The sequence below is a fragment of the Osmerus eperlanus genome, chromosome 2 (assembly GCF_963692335.1).
Source record: "Osmerus eperlanus chromosome 2, fOsmEpe2.1, whole genome shotgun sequence".
NCBI lineage: Eukaryota > Metazoa > Chordata > Actinopteri > Osmeriformes > Osmeridae > Osmerus > Osmerus eperlanus.
In genome coordinates this window covers 23,142,717-23,160,225 of record NC_085019.1, presented here as the reverse complement: position 1 = coordinate 23,160,225, position 17,509 = coordinate 23,142,717, and the positions used below count along the sequence as shown (strand labels likewise).

The following is a 17,509-nucleotide window of genomic DNA, read 5'->3' as shown; positions in this document are numbered from 1 at the left end:
TTCGTGGCAGATTCACTTAGTTCTTTTGAGTAGAATGCATACATCTTAAAAAAGAAGAAAAAAAAGAAGGGGAAGATTGTTGGGATTGTTAAGGAGATAGACAGTCTCTAAGCAAAGCAATCAAACAACCAGTTCAGGCCATGGTCTCAGGGGATCTGTATCAGAGATGAAAGCGAGATCACACATCTCAGAGCCCAGTTTGAATCACGGGGACCGATGGCTCAAATGCATGCCTTCATTGCCCTTCAGGGTTTAGGTGCAGTTCTATTGGCATATGTGAAGCCATCTGTGACTGCTTGTAAAAAAGTACTATACAAATAAAATTCAATTTGATTTGAATTGTACAACTGTGGAGGGTGAATCACACTGACTACTGACGCAAAGCGATACATCACAAAGGTGTATACCGTATTTACCGTATTTGTATATAATGTATATTTTTCAGTGGCAATGATCTGGAAACAACAATCCTCGGTAACTATGTAAAATATATGATTAAGTCAATGCATCCGTAATAATGTATTTGTAACATGTATTCTTGTCAACATGTCTCGCCTACTCTACACATTTACATTTAGTCATTTTTACAAATAACAAACCCTTAACCAAGGTGCGAAACAGCCTATTCTTCCTGTACCTGACACATTCCTGGAACATCATGAAAGTATCAAGCTGAGAGACGAACAGAATAAAACCTGTTCACTGTACATCTAGCGTGTTGATGGTTTAGCGCTATTGCAGCCTACAGCAGATGGCTCTGAAGTACCCATTTTAGTCTGGCCCTGGAGGCTGTAAAGTCGACCCACGAAGAAGAACCCGTTGACCAATGAGGAGTCAGCGTGTGTACACCACGCCTGCGCGACTGAAATATGATAATTATGTTGATATGCTAGCTAGCAACTGGAGTTTATTTTTTGCATTTTAGGTTTCATTAAATCTTCTGTCTTTTCTGTCTCGGTGTTGTGTCTAGCGAAAATAGAAAACGCTCTGCATGAAGGGCTGATGGAAAACGCAAGAGATTTGGTGAGCTCTGCGCTTGGGTTGTGTGCTTCTGGAACGCTTGTGTAATTCTATTTCACTCCTTTTGTTGTGGTTGTAATGACAGTGCTTCCTAGCTAGCAAGTGTTGCTTCTGTTATATTTAGCAAGCTAGTTAGCCGGCTACCTAGCTGGTTAGCTAGTAAGTAAGCCGCATGTTTGATTTCGATAAACATAGGCTAGCTAAACACACTGGACTGGCCGTCTAATATTACATTCATTGCATTGCCTCTGTAGCCTGTAGTATCACTGAGTGTGCAAGCTGCAGCTACCCAGCTAATACCAAGGCAGGCCTGTCATATTGAATAAACCGCACTGCAGTGATTCCCGATGCTCTCTTAGTGTCTTGCCGAAATCCATGTAGTCTTGGGCTTCTAGTCTCAGTGCAGCTTATTGTCATGCAGAAGTGCTGGGCAAAAGGGGGCGTGTACCGCTGTCAGGCTTGTTTTGTAAAGCCACAGTTCATTTGGCTGTTGCACTTGTTGAACTGGAAATCTCCCTAACTTTGTATATTTTAATTGTATACATTTCTGCTATATTACAACGCAGGGTATTTTCATGTTAGCTCTAACACAGTATCCATGTCAGATGGTCAGGGTCTGCATTGCCCAGTGACTCTGGCATCCACCCGCTAGGATGAGAGATACTTTCTGTAGCAAAGTAACATAGCATCCACTACAAGTCATCAAAGTGGACAAGCGATTTGGGCTATGCAGTGCCGGCAAACATTGTGTTTTTCCAAACCGCTCAGCTAGAAGCACACCCTGTAGACAAGCCATAAGTGAAAGTCTCTCAGGAGAGCGGTTGACATCTGCTTTATAGCACTTTTGTCTATTGTCGATGGTTGTCACAGTGGACATCTCCCACCCTCTCCCCCCTTCCCCCTCTCCCCCCCTCAGGCTGAGCGACCGTCTCGTTCGGAGCGGAGGAGGCGGGACTCGTTTGGGATGTTCGATGGCTACGACAGCTGCAGCGACGAGTCCAGCAGCAGCAGCAGCTCCGAGGAGAGCGATGAGGAGGTGGGGCCTTCGCTCCCCGCCGGCCTGCCCATCATCAAGACCAACGGCCAGGTCTACACCTACCCAGACGGCAAAGCTGGCATGGGTCAGTCCTGCCAGGGACCCGGATCTTTCCTCTGTTTTCTACAGCGGTGCAATAGACCTAGAGTAGTGTGCTGTGAATCAATATGGATAATAATAGTAATGGTTACTTGTGAGTGGCTATGTTAGTTATTGTTTGGTCAACAGAAACATAGCCCGAAGCTATACAAATGTATTCAAACAAAATGAAATGGCTTGTATTCTAACATGTCCGAGTTATAAACTAGTTGCTCTTGATTGAGCCGCCTGCTTAGAAGGATGTCGTTTGTTCCCCCGCAGCCACGTGTGAGATGTGTGGGATGGTTGGTGTCAGGGACGCCTTCTACTCCAAAACCAAGCGCTTCTGCAGCGTGTCGTGTTCCAGGAGCTACTCGTCCAACTCGAAGAAAGCCAGCATACTGGCTCGTCTCCAGGTAACAGCTCCCTCACCCCGGCAGGAGAAGTCTCCTGGCCACAGCACCAGTCCCGAATGGGTGCAAGGTGAAACGAAGGTGACGTCAAACAACAGTGCTTTCGCATGAACTCAGCCAAAGACCTCCAGATAAAACATTCCAAATTCGAACCGATTCAGAACGTTCTTCCGGGTACAGGAGGTGATTTGTGTCGCTTCCTTCTGTTTTGTTTGTTTGCTTTTAGGGGAAACCGCCCACAAAAAAGGCCAAGGTGCTCCAGAAGCAGCCTCTCATGGCTAAACTAGCAGCCTACGCCCAGTACCAAGCTAACCAGCAGAACCAGGTGAAGACTAAGACAGGTGGGTTCCACGCACAAGCTGGGCCAAACAGCACATAAAGCACGGCTCTGTCACATAAAACCAGAACAAGCCCAACCGCCAGATCAGGAGCCCTCTTCCCTGGAGGACCTTGACCTCATTTGAAAGTCATTCCCAGTCCAGAAACCTAAGCTAGACCCGGTGGTAAAAAAAAAACAGACCCGCGGTGGGGTTTGAAGTGTGCTGTGTGTGGATGCTGGGCAGATGGCCCTGAGTTGAACTGTGTTCCCCTCACGCTGGCTGCTGTGTGCTGGGTGCAGTGGTTCCTGTGGAGGCCTTCGACTGGGGGCGCTACATCGGCAGCGGGGAGATGGCCGGGGCTCCTGTCAGCTGTTTCAAACACGTAAGCAGACATTTACATTTAGTCATTTAGCAGACGCTTTTATCCAAAGCGACTTACAAGAGAGAGCTTTGCAAAAAGTGCACAGGTCAATGATCATAAACAACGAGATAGCCCCAAAACATTGCGGGTAGCCAAAACATGACGCATACATTGTGAAAAGCAAATAAGTGCCAACGGGTGGAACCAGGAGAGCATGTAGTTAAACACATTTCAATTAAACAACATGATCCTCGAAAGTGCTAGAGTGTACCTGGAGGAAAGCAAGCAACAATCATATAATTCACAGCGAGTACAATCAGAATCAGAATGGTATTTATTCGTACAAGCAGTTAAATCAGTTAGAACTAACCAACAAGTGCAGCGAGTCCCTCAGTAAGTGTCATAGTGTTCCTGGAGGAAATAAACTGACATCTGATCCAACAAATCTTTCTTAAGTACCCGTACTTAAGACACATCCGGCCCACCTCTGCTGGCTTTCCTTTCACTATTTACATTCAGTAATTTAGCAGACCTTTTTACCTACTCTTATTACTTTTAACGGGGATCCTGACCTGTAGTTCACAGCACACTCCCTAGCACAGGAGAGCTGCTGTATCGGTTCTACATGTTGCTAGGGAACACGTGTGTTCACGTGGAGAACATGCAAACTCCACACAGACCCGCCCGGGACACAGCCGGCATCACGGGCGTGAGACAGCCCTCGCAGATGTCAAAACACCTGACTTCCTGTGCCACAGGAAGTGGCTGCGGAGAAGGTGACCGTGCTGCTTGTGCTGCGTGTGATTGTGCCTGTGTTGCCTGTCTGCCCCAGGTGCCCATGGGGACGTCGTGGGGTGATATCTGTGAAGGCGTGAGGGTGGAGGTGCCAAACACAGACAGCGGCCTGCCCATGAAGGTCTACTGGATCGCGGGCATCATCAAACTAGCAGGTGAGCAGAGACTGAAAAACATCCACTTAAAAAGTCAACTGGAAATACTACTGCTCAGCGTGTTTTAATAACGAAATGAATAATTTACAAATAAATAGTCATCGATACAATTCCTGTTAGAATCCCCCAAAATGATGTGTGTCTGTCTGTGCTTGTGTGTGTTTTTGCGTGTGTGTCTGCGTGTGTGTTCACACGCAGGCTTCAAGGCTCTGCTGCGGTACGAGGGCTTCGACAGCGACTCCAGCCGGGACTTCTGGTGTAACCTGTGTGTCCCGGACATCCACCCTGTGGGCTGGTGTGCTGCGGGAGGGAAGCCCCTCGTTCCACCCACATGTAAGAGGGACGTCCTCTCTACCACATCCTCTCTCCTGGTGCTGCCTTCAAGTCCGGCTGTCTTCACAGTCCAGTCATCTTCTCTGTCTCTTTATGTTTCTCACTCTCTCTCTGTCTCTCTCTCTCTCTCTCCCCGTCTCTCTCTGTCTCTCCCTGTCTCTTTCTATCTCTCTCTCTCTCTCTCTCTCTCTCTCTCTCTCTCTCTCTCTCTCTCTGTCTCTCTCTGTCTCTCCCTGTCTCTCTCTCTCTCTCCGTCTCTCTCTGTCTCTCCCTGTCTCTTTCTATCTTTCTCTCTGTCTCTCTCTGTCTCTCTCTCTCCCCGTCTCTCTCTGTCTCTCCCTGTCTCTTTCTATCTCTCTCTCTCTCTCTCTCTGTCTCTCCCTGTCTCTCTCTGTCTCTCTTTCTATCTCTCTGTCTCTCTCTCTCTGTCTCTCTCTGCAGCCGTGCAGCACAAGTGCACCAACTGGAAATCCTTCCTGGTAAAACGTCTCACAGGGTCGAAGACCCTGCCTCCTGATTTCTCCACTAAGGTGAGCCACAGATGTATAATCCACCACTTACAGAACGTCACAGACAGACGTCATTGTTGATGGAAGAATACCTTCTTGTGAGGGACTTTTCTTTTGATGAATTCAGACTCTTGTCATTCGGATTGGGACACTTACTGTCACAGCATGGTACCATAATGTAGGCGTGCGTGTCCAGTTCAGTGATGCATTGGTACACCGACGGGTATACTCGATACTTCCTGTCTCTGATGGGCTAACTTCCTGTCTCTGCCTGACAGGCATTCTCTAACTTCCTGTGTCTGCCCTCTGACATCCCGTCTCTGCTCTCTAACTTCTTGTGCCTGCGCAGGTTCAGGAGAGCATGCAGTTCCCCTTCCAGAAGCTGATGCGCGTGGAGGTGGTGGACAAAGCCCACCTGTGCCGGACGCGCGTGGCCCTGGTGGAGCAGGTGATCGGCGGACGCCTCAAGCTGGTCTACGAGGAGTGCTCCGACGGCACCGACGACTTCTGGTGCCACATGTACAGCCCGCTCATCCACAGCATCGGCTGGTCACGCAGCATCGGCCACCGCTTCAAACGATCCGGTCAGCCGGCCTCCGCAGTTGGCTAGTCAGTCCATCGACACATGGCTCCCTTGTGGGGGGAAACACGAGGGGTAATAAGCATAGCTTTTGTGACCTGTCGTCTTTTTCCCCCCAGATGTGTCGAAGAAGCTTGAAGGTCAAGTGGACGCTCCTGGGCGGCTCTTCGCTAAGGTACGTTCGGACGCCCCTGTGGCTCACCGGGCTAACGCGCGCACGCCGCGTCGGCTGAGGCCTTGCGGCGTGCGTGGGTTCGAATCCGGTCCGGGGCCCATTCCCGCATGTCATCCCCTCTCTCTCCCCCCGCATTTCCTGTCCTCTCCAAAGCACACTGTTGCTATCATAAAATAATGACGGCAGAAATGCCTCCAAAGGTATATCTGTCAGAGAAAGACGCGTTGGCTCGCTGGGCCTCACAGGAGTCGATCAGGACGACTGTTGACGGCTGAAGTGTCGGTCCTGATCCAGAACCTGACGGGAGGTGTGCTTGTCCGCAGGTGAAGGACGTGGACCAGAGTGGGGACTGGTTTAAAGACGGGATGAAGCTAGAAGCCATCGACCCGCTCAACCTGTCGGCCATCTGCGTGGCCACCGTCAGGAAGGTGAGTCTTCTGGTCGCTGAGGTCTTACTGCAGCGGCCCCGGTTCAAATCCAGCCTGGGTAAATTGCAGTGTCCTTCTTCCTCTCTATTTCTGCCTTTCCTGTCACACAAATAAAGCATGAAATATCCCCAAATATTTATTTGAAGGTGTGTTGAAGAGTGTTCCCCTCTAGATGGATCTGTGAGAGGATTACAGAGCCTTCGGTTCTTTTGAGACTCTTGAAGGCTGATGTTCATTTGACTTCCAAGCCCTTCCCGAACTGTCTTGTTCCTGTCCCTGAATCTAGGTCCTGGCGGATGGATACCTCATGATCGGCATTGACGGTTCGGAGGCGGCGGATGGATCTGACTGTTTCTGCTATCACTCTACCTCTCCCTCGATCTTCCCTGCCGGGTTCTGCGAAATCAACATCATCGAGCTCACCCCACCTCGAGGTACGACCAAGACCAGGCTCCATCTGTATGTTTCGTTCCAGCAAGCCCTGTGGTCAGGAAATATCACTTCTCCTCCTTATCTCACCCTCCAGACGAGTTTCCTCATGCTTGCTTAGCCTCTCCAAACCTACAGCCAACATCCACGCTGTTCAACCGCACCACTTTTACACTGCACACTGTGACATCTCCTGGTGTCTTCCATCACACTACTTTTAAAGTGTGTTTTTAATCTGTGGGAGGTGGTTTAACAACAACTTTTAAAATGACCGTCTGAATAGCTGTTTGCGTGCAGGGGAGGGGAGGGGGGAGGGAGGAAGGGGGTCAGTGCAGTGCTTGTAGTCTAAGTGAGAGCTTTTCTCCTCTGCAGGATACACAAACCTCCCATTCAGATGGTTTGACTACCTCAGGGACACAGGCTCTGCGGCAGCACCAGTTCACCTCTTTAACAAGGTAACCTTGTTCTGCTCCTGCTCGACTAGCCAGGCCTGCCGGGCTCATCCCTGCTCCCATTCGACTAGCCAGGCCTGCCGGGCTCATCCCTGCTCCCATTCGACTAGCCAGGCCTGCCGGGCTCATCCCTGCTCCCATTCGACTAGCCAGGCCTGCAGGGCTCATCCCTGCTCCTGCTCGGCTAGTTAGGCCTGAATGGCTCATCCCTGCTCCTGCTCGGCTAGTTAGGCCTGCAGGGCTCATCCCTGCTCCTGCTCGGCTAGTTAGGCCTGAATGGCTCATCCCTGCTCCTGCTCGGCTAGTCAGGCCTGCAGGGCTCATCCCTGCTCCTGCTCGACTAGTTAGGCCTGAATGGCTCATCCCTGCTCCTGCTCGGCTAGTTAGGCCTGAATGGCTCATCCCTGCTCCTGCTCGGCTAGTCAGGCCTGCAGGGCTCATCCCTGCTCCTGCTCGGCTAGCCAGGCCTGCAGGGCCCATCACTGCTGACTCACTTAGTTCCTGAACAAGTTCTAGTCATGTTATATATTAATTGTAATGATCGATTTCATAGTCTTTCGTTGCATTATTCAGAGTATACGCGGGTAATGGCTAGTTTTCTGAGATTTGGATTAAAGAGGCTTCTTCGGCCATTTCGCCACGTCATGTGACCAGGATGTCCTAGTCAATCGTAGCGCGTTGAATCGAAGAAGGTTTGATTTAAACACGCCGTAAGCTCACCAGGGGCACATGTAGACATGTGGGGGGGGGGAGGTAGTTTAGGGTTACATGGCGGCGTGGAGGGACCATGTGACCCAATGCCACCGTAAATTACTATAACGTAGTTTATATAATGCAGATAATAATAACATTAATATTATTGATTGAAGTGTACTATAAAGTCAAAAGTATTATATTTTTACATGGGGAGATCGGGGTGGAAAGTCTGTTTTGCTGAGTCGGCAGCTGCCACAGCTGGTATCCTCCTCTGCGAGCCACGACGATAAACTAATAATAATAATAAAACAAACAAAAAGATCTTTCTCGACCACACTTGTCACACAACACAACCCAGAAGTTGTAGGTAGGAGGCGTGGGGGAGGCGTGCAGGAGGCGTGGCGGAGGCGTGCAGGAGGCCTGGGGGAGGCGTGGGGGAGGCGTGGGGGAGGCGTGCGGGAGGCGTGCAGGAGGCGTGCGGGAGGCGTGGGGGAGGCGTGCGGGAGGCGTGGGGGAGGCCACAGAGACTGAGTACCCCCTGCTGTGACCCCCAAGGAGGTTCCCAACCACGGCTTCCGCGTGGGCATGAAGCTGGAGGCCGTCGACCTGATGGAGCCCCGCCTGGTGTGCGTCGCCACGGTGACGCGCATCGTCCACCGCCTGCTGCGGATCCACTTTGACGGCTGGGAGGACGAGTACGACCAGTGGGTGGACTGCGAGTCACCTGACCTCTACCCTGTGGGCTGGTGTCAGCTGACCGGGTACCAGCTGCAGCCCCCCGCCGTGCAGGGTCAGTACACACACACACACGTGTGTATATATATATATACACACATACAGTACCAGTCAAAAGTTTGGACACATTTTCCCATTCAGTGTGTGTCTATATATATGTGTGTGTGTATACATACACACACATATATATAGTTATATACACACACCAACACACACACACATATATTTAGATACACACACACACAAACATGCACACACACATACGTGTATACTGTACACACACGCAAACACACACACATAAATCAGGTACAGCACACCAAAGGGCTTGTCAAAATGCCACACAGCTTCTGAATGCAGCCATGAACAGTGAGATTGTTCGGACTCTTCTGGAGAGAGCTGAGTCTGTGGCTGTTTGTGTTTTCATGTCTGGGAGGCTTGATCCAGTGCAGTGAGGGATTGCATTGTTCTTGTTTTCAGAAAGCTCATTCTCCTTTGATTTGTAAACAGTTCATATAATGGGATTTTGGTGAATGAGTTGATTATGTGGCATGGTAGATAAATGATTGGACTGTTTATATGTGTGTGTGTGTGTGTATGTGTGTGTGTGTGTGTGTGTGTGTGTGTGTGTTCCAGCCTCCAGGGAGCTGCCTGCCAGTGTGGCCAAGCAGAGGAAGAAATCTCAGCAGTACAAAGGCCAGAAGAGAAGTGGGTCATCCCTCGCTCATCCCACCCCTGCCTCAGCCCCCTCCTCTCTCTGTCTCTCTCGCTGTCTCTTTCTCTACCTCTCTCTACCTTTCTCTCTTGCTTTCCTGCTCCCCCTCAACCCGATTCCTGTTCTCTCTCTCTCTCCCCTTCTAACACCCTCATCCCTTTTTCCAGTATGCATTGCCATGTCCTCTATGTCTCCCCTTCTGTCCCCTGTCATCACTTCTCTCTCCCCCCACACACTACCTCTCCTAAGCCTACCACTTCTTTACTGCCCTCTGCCACCCCTCTGTCCCTCCACCCCTCTCTCCCCTCTGTCCCTCCACCCCTCTCTCTCCCCTCTGTCCCTCCACCCCCCTCTCTCCCCTCTGTCCCTCCACCCCTCTCTCTCCCCTCTGTCCCTCCACCCCTCTCTCCCCTCTGCTCCTCCACCCCTCTCTCCCCTCTGCTCCTCCACCCCTCTCTCTCCTCTGCTCCTCCACCCCTCTCTCTCCTCTGCTCCTCCACCCCTCTCTCCCCTCTGTCCCTCCACCCCTCTCTCTCCTCTGTCCCTCCACCCCCCTCTCTCTCCTCTGTCCCTCCACCCCTCTCTCTCTCCTCTGTCCCTCCACCCCTCTCTCTCCTCTGCTCCTCCACCCCTCTCTCTCTCCTCTGTCCCTCCACCCCTCTCTCCCCTCTGCTCCTCCACCCCTCTCTCCCCTCTGTCCCTCCACCCCTCTCTCTCCTCTGCTCCTCCACCCCTCTCTCTCCCCTCTGTCCCTCCACCCCTCTCTCTCATCTGTCCCTCCACCCCTCTCTCTCCTCTGCTCCTCCACCCCCCTCTCTCTCCTCTGTCCCTCCACCCCTCTCTCTCCCCTCTGTCCCTCCACCCCTCTCTCCCCTCTGCTCCTCCACCCCTCTCTCCCCTCTGCTCCTCCACCCCTCTCTCCCCTCTGTCCCTCCACCCCTCTCTCTCATCTGTCCCTCCACCCCTCTCTCTCCTCTGCTCCTCCACCCCCCTCTCTCTCCTCTGTCCCTCCACCCCTCTCTCTCCTCTGTCCCTCCACCCCTCTCTCCCCTCTGCTCCTCCACCCCTCTCTCTCCTCTGCTCCTCCACCCCTCTCTCTCCTCTGCTCCTCCACCCCTCTCTCCCCTCTGTCCCTCCACCCCTCTCTCTCCTCTGTCCCTCCACCCCCCTCTCTCTCCTCTGTCCCTCCACCCCTCTCTCTCTCATCTGTCCCTCCACCCCTCTCTCTCCTCTGCTCCTCCACCCCTCTCTCTCCCCTCTGTCCCTCCACCCCTCTCTCTCTCCTCTGTCCCTCCACCCCTCTCTCCCCTCTGCTCCTCCACCCCTCTCTCTCCTCTGCTCCTCCACCCCTCTCTCTCCCCTCTGTCCCTCCACCCCTCTCTCTCTCCTCTGTCCCTCCACCCCTCTCTCCCCTCTGCTCCTCCACCCCTCTCTCCCCTCTGCTCCTCCACCCCTCTCTCTCCTCTGCTCCTCCACCCCTCTCTCCCCTCTGTCCCTCCACCCCTCTCTCTCCTCTGTCCCTCCACCCCTTTCTCTCCCCTCTGCTCCTCCACCCCTCTCTCTCCTCTGTCCCTCCACCCCTCTCTCCCCTCTGCTCCTCCACCCCTCTCTCCCCTCTGCTCCTCCACCTCTCTCTCTCCTCTGTCCCTCCACCCCTCTCTCTCTCCTCTGGCCCTCCACCCCTCTCTCCCCTCTGTCCCTCCACCCCTCTCTCTCCTCTGCTCCTCCACCCCTCTCTCTCCTCTGTCCCTCCACCCCTCTCTCTCCCCTCTGTCCCTCCACCCCTCTCTCTCCCCTCTGTCCCTCCACCCCTCTCTCTCCCCTCTGCTCCTCCACCCCTCTCTCTCCTCTGCTCCTCCACCCCTCTCTCCCCTCTGTCCCTCTACCCCTCTCTCTCCCCTCTGTCCCTCCACCCCCCTCTCTCCCCTCTGTCCCTCCACCCCTCTCTCTCCCCTCTGTCCCTCCACCCCTCTCTCCCCTCTGCTCCTCCACCCCTCTCTCCCCTCTGCTCCTCCACCCCTCTCTCTCCTCTGCTCCTCCACCCCTCTCTCTCCTCTGCTCCTCCACCCCTCTCTCCCCTCTGTCCCTCCACCCCTCTCTCTCCTCTGTCCCTCCACCCCCCTCTCTCTCCTCTGTCCCTCCACCCCTCTCTCTCTCATCTGTCCCTCCACCCCTCTCTCTCCTCTGCTCCTCCACCCCTCTCTCTCTCCTCTGTCCCTCCACCCCTCTCTCCCCTCTGCTCCTCCACCCCTCTCTCCCCTCTGTCCCTCCACCCCTCTCTCTCCTCTGCTCCTCCACCCCTCTCTCTCCCCTCTGTCCCTCCACCCCTCTCTCTCATCTGTCCCTCCACCCCTCTCTCTCCTCTGCTCCTCCACCCCCCTCTCTCTCCTCTGTCCCTCCACCCCTCTCTCTCCCCTCTGTCCCTCCACCCCTCTCTCCCCTCTGCTCCTCCACCCCTCTCTCCCCTCTGCTCCTCCACCCCTCTCTCCCCTCTGTCCCTCCACCCCTCTCTCTCATCTGTCCCTCCACCCCTCTCTCTCCTCTGCTCCTCCACCCCCCTCTCTCTCCTCTGTCCCTCCACCCCTCTCTCTCCTCTGTCCCTCCACCCCTCTCTCCCCTCTGCTCCTCCACCCCTCTCTCTCCTCTGCTCCTCCACCCCTCTCTCTCCTCTGCTCCTCCACCCCTCTCTCCCCTCTGTCCCTCCACCCCTCTCTCTCCTCTGTCCCTCCACCCCCCTCTCTCTCCTCTGTCCCTCCACCCCTCTCTCTCTCATCTGTCCCTCCACCCCTCTCTCTCCTCTGCTCCTCCACCCCTCTCTCTCCCCTCTGTCCCTCCACCCCTCTCTCTCTCCTCTGTCCCTCCACCCCTCTCTCCCCTCTGCTCCTCCACCCCTCTCTCTCCTCTGCTCCTCCACCCCTCTCTCTCCCCTCTGTCCCTCCACCCCTCTCTCTCTCCTCTGTCCCTCCACCCCTCTCTCCCCTCTGCTCCTCCACCCCTCTCTCCCCTCTGCTCCTCCACCCCTCTCTCTCCTCTGCTCCTCCACCCCTCTCTCCCCTCTGTCCCTCCACCCCTCTCTCTCCTCTGTCCCTCCACCCCTCTCTCTCCCCTCTGCTCCTCCACCCCTCTCTCTCCTCTGTCCCTCCACCCCTCTCTCCCCTCTGCTCCTCCACCCCTCTCTCCCCTCTGCTCCTCCACCTCTCTCTCTCCTCTGTCCCTCCACCCCTCTCTCTCTCCTCTGGCCCTCCACCCCTCTCTCCCCTCTGTCCCTCCACCCCTCTCTCTCCTCTGCTCCTCCACCCCTCTCTCTCCTCTGTCCCTCCACCCCTCTCTCTCCCCTCTGTCCCTCCACCCCTCTCTCTCCCCTCTGTCCCTCCACCCCTCTCTCTCCCCTCTGCTCCTCCACCCCTCTCTCTCCTCTGCTCCTCCACCTCTCTCTCTCCTCTGTCCCTCCACCCCTCTCTCTCCCCTCTGTCCCTCCACCCCTCTCTCTCCCCTCTGCTCCTCCACCTCTCTCTCTCCTCTGTCCCTCCACCCCTCTCTCTCCTCTGTCCCTCCACCCCTCTCTCTCCCCTCTGTCCCTCCACCCCTCTCTCTCCCCTCTGCTCCTCCACCCCTCTCTCTCCTCTGCTCCTCCACCCCTCTCTCTCCTCTGCTCCTCCACCCCTCTCTCTGTGAACAGAGCGGTCCTCTTCACATGCAAGCTTCCCTTTTCACACCAAAGCACAGCTCTGAAAGCAAGCGTGGACCTCCTGCCAATTCTAGATCAAATAAGCTGTTTGTTTGGGACTGTAGATCAAAACGGAATCCTCACAGAAACACAGTCATTGGATGTACAAACATGTACAGTTATTGCCATTGCCATAATTATGATAGATGTCATACTTAAGACATCAATTCAGTTTAACGACGTTCATCAGATAAGAAATGAATGGGTCGTGACCCTAACGAAAAAATCTAGAATAATAATAATAATGTTTTATTGTACAGTACATTTATAATGTATATTTGTGCTGTGGGTTTCTCCTAGAGCGCAAGCTTCCTATCTGCAAGAGACCAGTCAGTCTCTCCGGTGTGGTGCTGACAGGGGGCCCCCCCAGGAACCTGTCAGGGGATGAGAACATGACCCCGCCCGATTACCCGTCCCCCCCCACGCCTGCATCCGCCGCGGGGACGGGGACAGCCCCGCCCGCCTCGGCAGGGCCGGCCCGCAGCCCTGATGGAGCTCACGGTAAACATCCACCCGCTGGAACGACAAGGACACACAAGATCCTCAACCCTGTCTCAAGCACAGCAACACAGAGTCAACTGCTTCTCTCTCTATATATATCTCTCTATATATCTCTCTCTATATCTCTTTATCTCTCTTTATATATCTCTATATATCTCTCTATATATATCTATATATATATATATATCTTTATATCTCTCTATATATATCTCTCTATATATCTCTCTATCTCTCTATATTTCTCTCTCTATATATATATATATCTCTCTATATCTCTCTATATACATATCTCTCTTTATATCTCTCTATATCTATCTCTATCTCTCTCTATATATATCTCTCTCTATCTCTCTCTATATATATATCTCTCTATCTCTCTCTGTATATCTCTTTATATCTCTCTCTATATATATATATATATATATATATATATATCTTTATCTCTCTATATATATCTCTATCTCTCTAAATATCTCTCTATATACATATCTCTCTTTATATCTCTATATCTATATCTCTCTCTATATATCTCTATATATATATCTCTCTCTATATATCTCTATATATATATCTCTCTCTGTATATCTCTCTTTATATCTCTCTGTATATCTATCTTTCTCTCTGTATATCTCTCTCTCCCAGGGGCGGAGTTGCAGATGAAGGAGGAGCCAGTCGAGGGGGACGACTTTGCCTGCCCGCAGGTGGGCGTGTCCGACCTGGAGACCAACGGCTCTGGAAGTTTCTACCTGAAGCAGGAACCCTGAGGGAGCGGACATCCCCCACGCTCGCACCTGGGAAGGGGGGGAGGGGGCGGACATCCCCCACGCTCGCACCTGGGAAGGGGGGGAGGGGGCGGCAATCTATCTCAAACATCCTCCAGCCCTCTCCGACTGGGTTAGCTTAGCTGGGTGGCTGCAGCAGCCAGGGAAAGTGGGGAGCGGGTTTTTTCTAGATGCTCTTCTCGGTGCAACGGAACCAGTCGATGTCAATCAGGTGCACCTGGAGTGTCAGGAAGAGTTTGAGATGTTGTCCGGCCCCAGGTCTTCCACAAACACACGAACACTGCCGGGTGTAGGGTCGTCCACGGCTGGCAGCGATGCCAGACGGGGTCAGGTCCAGCAGGAGTCCACAGACCAGCAGAGACACAGCGAGATGCTCTCTTGCCCTTTATGACAATAGTGTTCTCTCGGTTTGGCTTCATTTTGTATGGCAAGCAACGAAAGAAAACGATGGATTTTCTTTCTTCTTTTTTTTTGTAGGATTTTTTCAAAGCTGAGATCTTTTGTGCATCTCTTGTACTTGTTACTTTGACGACTAGGATAATCTATATGGGTATACTGTGAGTATTCAGTAATCAGCTGTTCCTAAAACAGGGTGTGTATTGTGTATTAACGTTTGATGAACTTGGGACTGAGCATTACTGGTAGACATTCTTCACCAATCACAGACCTGGAGCAGGACTCCCCCTCTGCCAGCCTTCCTAGAAGGTCTACACTGGACTACGTCAAAGCAGCTTGAGGTCACTCGTGTTCGATCCTTGTGTTTAGGGTCAGTACTAACTGACAGGTCGACATCAGGGTCACCTGTGGGTGTCCCTGGGGCCTTGGAAGTGGAGTCATCTCGCTTGCTTCCAACCCTGTTCCTGGAGAGCTACCTGCCTGTTCTGCCGGTCTTGCCCCCAACCCCACTTATTTGAACCTGATCAACCAGCTCATTACCAGACTCGGGTGTGCTAGATTAGTGTTGCAGGGTAATCCTACAGCCAGGCAGCTCTTCAGGAGCAGGGCTGGAGACCTCCAGCCAGGCAGCCCTTCAGGAGCAGGGCTGGAGACCCCTTCTTTATATATTCACTCGACAGTTTAACTGGAGATAAGAGTCTCTGTTATGGAGGTTTATCGAGGCTCAGTGGGTCTAACATTCTTATGCAAATGTAGATCACATCAGTATGAAAGGTCTTCTTTTATCTAGTTGAATGTTATATTAAGCCTATAGCATAACTACAGAGAAGATGTCATGATAGAGAGCCATATGAATATTTACAGAAGTATTCAGCTGAGCCAACATGTCTGTATGATCCATGTATCATCACTGCCGACATCATCAACACAACATCCTTACGTTGACACCTATAGACTTATAACTGTCGCTAATGTTTGATCTTCCTCTGTAAGAAGTGGTCTAAAGTGTGCTGTAGGGCAAGTGCACGTTTATAGAGCGATGGTTTTAAGGCTGTAAGGAACTGCCAGATATGAAATAGTGAATAACAGTATCAGGCCATCACTAACCAGCCATCACACAGGCCCACACAAGTAGTAGGAGCCAAGTTATGAGATTGTCAGAATATATTTTAGAGAAAATATATAAGATATATAAACAGAACAATATAGTATATAGCAACAGAGGCAATTTACAACAAAAAGATTTTTTTTATTTTTAAGATTTCCACGTCAAACATTTAAGAAAGGAATTTATCCATATTATATACAATAATTTACTTCTATCACATCTGAATGCACTCCCCTGTTTCAATGTCTATATCGGTAAGATTGATAATTTACTCTCAGGAAATCCTCTTGTATTATATAGGCTTTAGTGTCGTAATGGTGGTCGAGAAAGTTGTTTGTTGTCGGCATGCTGAAATCAGACGCAGGTGGAAGAGTTCAATGTGTTAGTCCAGCACCCCCACACTGCACGTCACTAGCTACAGCCACCTCAGACACACAGAGACCTATGGAAAACGCTTGTGATACAATGGCTCTCCTTAATGTGTTTGTTTCTCTGGAATGGTAATATGTTTTGTAAGGATAACCTACGCATACGTCACTGTTGGATGTATAGATGTTTGGTTTCAACTTTCTTAAGCAAGTGTTATGTTAAATGTTTAGCTATGTCCGGTGTCTGTTCTTGCAGTTGACTGTGTGTTTTGTATGACAAGGCCTTGGAATAGAACCCAAACCGGCGGTACATTTTTATTTTATTACTACAGGTATTTGATCACCTGTAGTAATCATAAAGCAATAGTCTAGCTAGCGTGCGTGTGTTCTTCTAAAATATACTATCCCATTAAAACCCAAGTCACACAAACAATCAGAAAATATAACTTCATTTTCAATAGTGTTCCCCTTTCTCTCCTTTTCAAATTTGTATTCCTTTTTAATTTTCAATATCCACAGAATGTGTTTCGGGAACAGACCAAATTCTGGACATGTTTCGTACATCTGTGTTGCTGCTTTGATATATGGCATGACTGTTTGAGGGTAAAACATGTGGCACCATCCTCTTATCAACAACTGTTCTCCGTGTTTAGAATATGGATGATAGCAAGTACCGCGGTGTCAAGCCTGTGGGGTGGAAGAACTGGTCCCCAATTATGGTCAAAACGAAACGCACAAGTGGACACTAGGGCTCTTCAGAAATTAATGTACGTGTGAGGGTGTGTGTGTGTGAGAGTGTGTGTGTGTGTGTGTGTGTGTGAGAGAGTGTGTGTGTGTGTGAGAGTGTGTGTGTGTGTGTGTGTGTGTGTGTGTGAGAGTGTGTGAGTGTGTGTGCGAGAGTGTGTGTGCGAGAGTGCCCACATCAAGTCAGCTGCATGTAGCCGTGTCTTCAGTCCTCTCGTTCCTGTGTGCCAGTGGCTGGGCTTGTAGTTCACGTCTAACTTGGGTTTGTGAGGATGTAGTATGGGTGCGTGTGTGCGCTTGTTACTAATGTGACATCTCTTCATCTATTGTATTTGTATCATGGTGCTATATATATATTTGATAAAGTGATGATCTTATATTAAGAATGGAATGATTTCATAAACTGTGACAATTGGTGGAAAAATCTGGGTCTTGTTAACGTATTTTGGATAAAATTACAGATTAGATAAAAGAAAATGTATTATGTCAAGATGTTTTCTTTGCATGGCACGCACTTGTGGAGTCTAACAGTACGTCTGTCCGTTTCGGGTTCGTTTTTTTACATTTGTTTTTTACTGTGAGTATATCGTTTCCATGGTCAATGTGCTGTGAGCATAAAGTTTACTAAACTGTATCAAATGTACAAATGTTTAAAG

The 17,509-nt window shown here is 51.1% G+C and overlaps 1 protein-coding gene across 1 annotated transcript; it reads left to right on the top strand.

Moving 5' to 3' along the window:
- Window positions 1-870: 870 nt before the first annotated feature.
- Window positions 871-14,261, top strand: LOC134015451 (MBT domain-containing protein 1-like). The gene is made up of 17 exons (XM_062454982.1): window positions 871-1,023; window positions 1,937-2,141; window positions 2,417-2,550; window positions 2,774-2,888; window positions 3,167-3,249; window positions 4,061-4,178; window positions 4,377-4,511; window positions 4,953-5,041; window positions 5,370-5,604; window positions 5,720-5,775; window positions 6,099-6,203; window positions 6,490-6,637; window positions 7,005-7,087; window positions 8,336-8,570; window positions 9,149-9,220; window positions 13,255-13,455; window positions 14,098-14,261. The coding sequence occupies exons 1-17, from the start codon at window positions 1,003-1,005 to the stop codon at window positions 14,217-14,219; spliced, it is 2,157 nt and encodes a 718-aa protein (XP_062310966.1). The 5' UTR covers window positions 871-1,002; the 3' UTR covers window positions 14,220-14,261.
- Window positions 14,262-17,509: the final 3,248 nt, after the last annotated feature.

Excerpts from the sequence above, each read along its gene's own strand:
- LOC134015451 (XM_062454982.1), top strand. The coding sequence starts at position 1,003 with ATGGAAAACGCAAGAGATTTG. Across the intron at positions 6,204-6,489 it reads GCGTGGCCACCGTCAGGAAG|GTCCTGGCGGATGGATACCT; the intron begins GTGAGTCTTCTG and ends CCCTGAATCTAG. Across the intron at positions 6,638-7,004 it reads CGAGCTCACCCCACCTCGAG|GATACACAAACCTCCCATTC; the intron begins GTACGACCAAGA and ends TCTCCTCTGCAG.